Below are 6614 nucleotides of genomic sequence, written 5' to 3'. Positions count from 1 at the left end.
ATTGACATTAATATAATAACGAATATAAACTATTGGAAGGGGCACAACTATTTGTAATGGATGATTTATGTTGCAAACTCTTTTCATATCCAAGATTTCAAGAACATGAGAACTCTATAATAAAAGCTTATCTAACCTTATAAAGTTGCGTACATGTGAGCAAAATGTGGATACAAACTATTTATTGCAAAGTACCATATAGTGTAATCCTATCTTGATAAATCTATAGATTGTTTTCTCAATGTAGTGCATGTGTAGATATTGGCTGCCCATTTTTTCCCTTCTCATTCCACATCATTATTACTCAGTTAAAAACAACGATGATAAGTAACCACTATATTAAATGCATTTCGATAAACAATAGTTGTGTTGGAACTATCTCAATACCATCATCGTGTTTTGATACATTGCACAAAGTTAACTAACTTCACCATAGCCAATCTTGATCTATCCAATCTGTAATTAACAAAACCATCATTTTCTTTCATTTTCATACCTCAAAACTTTATGTGTACAAGAAATTGTTCTATACATTGTGAACATGTAATTGTATTTTTAAGCTCACATGACGCTGCAAGCATTAGGATTTTCATCGCTGAAATATTGTGGGGCATATACATAATGGGGGGGATAGTAGTATTCAACGACTACTTTGGGAGGTTGTTTTTCTTCCTTCTTCTCGCCATCTTTCTTCTCAGTGTCCTTGTTATTGTCCTTCTTAGCATCGTCCTTCTTTTCTCCATCTTTTTTGTCACCATCCTTTTTGTCACCTTCCTTCTTATCTCCATCTTTCTTGTCCCCCTCTTTCTTTTCATCCTCTTTCTTTGGAGGGGGTGGAGGGATCACCTCTGCATGCTTTCCCGATTTCTTAATCACTTCGGCACACACTTTCTTTGGATCCAAGTCCTTTCCCTTTATGATCAATTTATCTCCCTGCACTTGGACACTGTACACAGCTGTAGTACAAAGTTATGAAGATTGTGAGTCCTACAATATACGAATCCAATAGTTATGAAACCTACGTACATGAAGCTAAACAAGAACTTACGAATGCAATGAGTGCTAGCATACAAATCCAAAAGTTACAAAACCTACATTATTAAAAAGAAGCAAAAATTTACAAAGGCAACGAGTCCTACACTACAACCCAAAAGCCACAAAGCCTACATATATAATACTAAACAATAAAATTGGACCCAACATACATAGTAGTAAAGGAATATAAAGTGTTTAATTTATTAGTGGTATATGGACCATAGATCACAAATTCATTAACCTTTACATTCTCAGAAAAGAATTCACAAGCCTAAAGAGCTCAATCAAGGAAGGTGACAAAAAGCATGGTGACAAACCTGTTAGACATAAGCATATCCATACACGGAAGCATATTACTAAATGAATTGTTGTTATATGTTGTAAAAAATAACATTTACAACATGTTGACTAAATGACAACAAATATACAAACTTCCCTTAGTGCGTTTAGTTCATTATGCTTTTGTTATTGTAAACCATGCTTAATAATGTAACCTTTGAATCACATACCTCCTATTCTCCATGCTGCTTTCTCAACCTTTTTAGTGCAAGCTGCACAATGCATGGGTACCTTGAGCTCCACTGTAACATCAACTGGCTGCATGTGAAATGCACTAGCTAATGTTATCCTTCAAATTAATTAGACAAAGTCATGCTTAACTTTGATATGAGCAATTTCAATTGTTGGTGCATATTTCTTCATGTATGAAATCTAGCTCAAATTGTATACTTCTTCATGTATAGTTTAAGATTTGTAGAGAAATTTATTGTCAATGTTCTATGCCACTAAGTTCCATGTATAGATATGGGAATAGCAATCGACTCTCTTGGACCATAACAAAACTGACATCTTTGGTTCCTCATCACCTATAGCAACTAGAACTCAAGATAGGCCAAGCATACTAGGGAAAAAGATATAAATTTCAAGCTAGGTTTTTTCGTTTGACGGTAGTTTCATAAACTCACAAAGAAGATCACTACATGTATTGTGTAACTTGTGAAGAATTCATTCATCGAATAATTTGAATATTGTTTAAAGAATTTAAGGTGCTAAGTAAAACATGTCCTCGTTACCTTCTTTTCTTCTTTTTTTTGTTCTTCCTTTTTTTGTTCTTCTTTTTTCTTCTCGAGATCTTTAGGATCGGGGAATATAAGGCTTGTAATCTTTCCTCCGCTATTTTTCTTTGCAAATTCAAAGAGCTTCTTAGGATCGACACTTGGAGCTTTGAGAGTAATTTTCTGGCTCTTCATGTCTATGTTGATATCCTCCACTCCTACATTATTACAAAGATGATTTATTGGTTTGAGAGAGTTAAAGGATGAAATTATATACAAAATGTTGCAGCACCACATATAACAAGTAGTTCCATGACTTATTTGGAAAATATAGTTTTTTTTGTAGAAACAAGATTAATTTGTTCCATCCAAAATATGATCCTATTAACCTTGATCAATCTATGGCAAACATAATTGGTAATAAATAAATAAATGTGCAACTAATAAAGAAAAGATTGTATCGATAGCATTTTTAGCATCAACTCTTTCTACAAGCAATCTTGATTGTCTTAAGTAGCCTAGTTTTATTTTTTAATTTTTTCCAAAACTTAGGGTCAATCAACATTCAATTGGTCTATATAAACAGTAACAACTTAGGGACTTAACGATGAATGCATCTATAACAAGAGGTGTTATTAACCATTTATAACATTATTGACAAACACTCCTATTTACATATCCATTTAAAGACACAATGTGGGGAGCTGGCAAAACGTGATCGCCATTATGAATCTTTCAAAATCTAAAGTTTGTTTTACCAATATCATGTATGGGCACACCACTTAATAAACATGTGTGTGGCGTGCCTTGTGTTGAGGTAGGGTGTGATCCATATGATTGACGGAGGAGGGATTTGAATTTTTACGCATGAGATTGTTGGAATGGGCGGGGGTCGATGCAAATTAGCATTGTTTGAAAGGTCGGATATAGTGTAAGGCCACACAAAAGGGGGGGGGGGGGGGGGCTACCCTAAGGTAGAGGTGAAAAACCAAAAGTTAGGGAGCAGTCACCAGCTAGGGTGGGCACTAAGTAGCACACACATAGATGTCTATATCCCGGCCATATAATAACCGCCATCTAAGTCATTGAGCATGTCTCGTGGTGGCATTGGCGAATGCAACAATGAATGTCTTTGGTTATGTCCGCCAACGAACCCCGAATGAGGGGTTTCGAGTGCTATGAGATATTATACATGACCATATAGTTGTTAGGTGCGGTTTCGAGTGATATTATGTAGAAGGGACTAAAAGCCCCCAACGAAGTTTACTAGGGCGGGACAATAGATAGAGACAAGAGAAAATGCTCGGCTGCCCGCCCGCCCTATTGGGCGGACACGGGCATTGGGTGCCCATTTGCCAAGAAGAAAAGGACTGCTAAAATAGAGATAGATATGGGGGGAGGTGGGTGGACATCATACATATGTACATATATAGAGAAGGAAGGATAGAGATAGATAGATAGATAGATAGATATGGCTATGGCTATGGCTATGGCTATGGAGGAATTTGCTTGCCTCTGTAGCCGATGACTGACTTGTAGGCTTTGAGGCGGCAAGACTCGCAGTGCATCCTGGCGCCCATTATGACCTTCCCCTTGTTCTTCTCTGCTTCCTCCTCCTTCTTCTTCTTCTCTTCCTCCTCCTTCTTCTTCTTCTTCTCTTCTTCCTCCTTCTTCTTCTTCTCCTCTTCCTCCTTCTTCTTCTTCTTCTCCTCCTCTTCCTTCTTCTTCTTCTCCTCCTCCTCCTCCTTCTTCTTCTTATCCGAGTCCTCTCCCTGCACGCATCATATCAAAGTCGATTCCAGTTAGAGTGGGTTTTGGGGCACGCAGTTTGAGTGCGAGATTTATGGATTACGCATTCTACATTACTGATTTGGGTCTTAATATGTTAGAGGGGCTCTCATTAGTTTAATGGTGAAGGATTATCATTGAGTGTGTGATTTAAGTTAAGGATTAGCGCGTGAATTGGGTTGGGTGATTAGGGATAACAATGGGTGTGGCTAAGGATTAACACAAAATCACTAAATTGTGATGAAGAAGAAATTAGGAGAAGCACCGAGAGAATTCGGTACAGTTCTTTTGGTAGTTAATGGATGGACTATACACAATGCCATTGGAAACAAAACAAAACTAGAAACATATCGATAGATACATAGATAGATCGATCAGACTAATGTAAAAGGAAGAAAAATGAGTACCTGTGACATGGTGGATATGCTTGCTACTACTGATTCAGGAATAAAACTATTCCTCAAAAGAGCTAATTAGATCAATTATGTGCGTGCGTGCGTGCGTGTGTGCGCGTTTATAAAAAAATATAGTTAATATAGGAGATGATTATTAGTTTATTAAGGAGTGATTTAGGGCTGGGAAGAGGTGATTAAGGAGTTATTAGAAGATTAGTACTCATAAACACATATGCACACATATATACATAATCTGCAGAGAGAGAGCAGAGAGAGAAGAAAAAGATACCCATGTTTAGTTTTAATATTATTTATTTATTTGGACAGAATGGAGGAGGATATGAATGAGTGATGGATGGATGGGATGATCATACATACATTTATACATACATACATACATACATGCATGCATGCATGCATACAAAGCCCTATACACAATATAGTAGTAGTAATAGTATCATGTATGTATGTATAGTGTTGGTGGTGGAAGTGAGAACAAAGACTACTTTTAAAGTATTCACAAAAGTATTCCAACTGACAGATTCTATGGCAACTACCTATATCCATCCCCCTTTCTTCTCACCAAACATTCGTTGTCAAAAATGGACCCTTCCCTTGAGTCCATCTCCCATATATCCACTCACCTGCCCGTCCATCTCCGTAATGCTACTCCTCCTTGTCCTATGTTGACACCGCACATGCATCGGCTCCTTGGATTGGATCACTTCCCCTTGGATAGGGTTCCTAGAGTAGATCCTTAAGGTTCAAAACAAGAGCCTCGCCTTGACCTATGGAATGCTTTGCATGGGAAGTGACTAAAAATGAGAATAAGAAAAGCCTCAAAAGACGCATGAATGCAAAATATTGGGTTCCAAGTGGATGCATGTTATGCGGAATCCAGATTGGAAGATGGGATACATTACACTTACTTCATGGCACCTCGATGGATTCTTTCATTAATGAAGTTTTCTTTACGACTCTAGTGTATCAGAAGTTTGAAGAGATCGAGAGACTTACGCATCACACATTAGTTTGTGTATGTTGCACACAACTACAAAACCTTCTTCTTCTTCTTCTTCTAAAGAGCAAACTAAACTTGTTCGTACATACTATTATAGCCCACCTTGCATCTGGCATCCACATCATCAATTCCCTATGACACGGGACATTGGAGTACTCGTAAAGAGACTCATCGATTCTATTTGTGAATCTAAATATTGCACTCTATTGTAATCCTCCACCTTCAGTTACAACTAAGATTGCTTTCCCCACATTTCCAACTATGACCTATCCCTACACACATTTCTCTTTGTGCTCTCCCAATCACTACATTTATCAGTAAAATTCTTGAACATCAAGTCACTTACAATGTTGCACTCACGACATCAAAGGTGTCTCACTTTGGTTCCATACATCATGTTTCATCTACAAGAAAAATAGCAAACACAATTATCTCTCCAAGTTGCCTCATGGGTTTAGCCATCAATCGCTAATAAAATTCAATCCATGGTGAACATTAATAATTAGATTCGTATCTCAACCAATATTTCAATAGTTTTAAGTTTGTGGCCACAAACATTCTAATGGTTTTACGTTATAAACTTCAGAGTGCCAAAAAAATTGATGGGTACCCCTGATATTTCTCACCATAGATAACTATATGTTTTGTCTTTCTACATTGTCGACAATATGCGAATATATCATTCATATATATAAGCACTATAGCCTACAAAAATGACAAAAAAAAGTTTATAGAAATTGATATGCCAATTTACAAGCATATTTTTTGTTGACAATTTTGGTTTCTAATGAACAATCATATGAAAGCAAAGGAAATCTTTCGCCTCTGGCAAAAGCACTGAAAAACTTCGTTTACCTATGTTATGGACATAGCTTTAGGTTTGAATGGGATGGGTAATCTATCATAAATAAATAAATGAGGATAGACAGTTATCCTAGGGGTTGAGGCAACGTAGCATCAACAACACATAGGGGTTTTTTAGCAACACTTTTATTACTATTGGGAAGCTTTAAAGTGAGATGAAAACCCACAAAGAATAAAGAGAAGTATGTAAGTGTCGATTAGACACTAAACAACTTAGAAGCACTGAAGTAAAGAGTCTAAATTTGTAAAGAGTCTCTAAGATGCAAAAAATCAAATAGAGATTGCTTGAGGGATTGAGTAAAAAATCTTACTTTTTTTTTCGATAAAAAATATGCTCCATTGGTATTAAGATTAACAATGCCAAAGGCAATGTACAAATTGAACATTATAGTTTCCACTCCATAATATATATCATCGAAAAAAGGACTAACTATCAACGATGGCATTTGGCAAGAC

General features: G+C 36.6%; 1 protein-coding gene across 5 annotated transcripts; it reads right to left on the bottom strand.

Annotated features, from left to right (window-relative positions):
• Positions 1-462: 462 nt before the first annotated feature.
• LOC147848188 (heavy metal-associated isoprenylated plant protein 7-like) lies at positions 463-4530 on the bottom strand. Of its 5 annotated transcripts, none has more exons than XM_087338612.1 (5): positions 4286-4530; positions 3604-3838; positions 2109-2308; positions 1545-1632; positions 463-956 (listed from the first exon to the last, which is right to left on the bottom strand). In XM_087338612.1, the coding sequence occupies exons 1-5, from the start codon at positions 4292-4294 to the stop codon at positions 562-564; spliced, it is 927 nt and encodes a 308-aa protein (XP_087194738.1). In that variant the 5' UTR covers positions 4295-4530; the 3' UTR covers positions 463-561. The 5 variants fall into 5 exon arrangements, with proteins under 5 accessions (XP_087194738.1, XP_087194740.1, XP_087194741.1 ...); XM_087338614.1 differs by having other exon boundaries at positions 3604-3808; XM_087338615.1 differs by having other exon boundaries at positions 3604-3781.
• Between the last annotated feature and the right edge of the window lie 2084 nt (positions 4531-6614).

The sequence above is a fragment of the Azolla caroliniana genome, unplaced genomic scaffold (genome assembly GCF_043228905.1).
Source record: "Azolla caroliniana isolate FFs.n. ecotype wild unplaced genomic scaffold, voAzoCaro1.0.p SCAF_473, whole genome shotgun sequence".
In the NCBI taxonomy this organism is placed as follows: domain Eukaryota; kingdom Viridiplantae; phylum Streptophyta; class Polypodiopsida; order Salviniales; family Salviniaceae; genus Azolla; species Azolla caroliniana.
The sequence above is the reverse complement of the archived record's forward strand: the minus strand, read 5'-3'. Positions and strand labels throughout refer to the sequence as shown.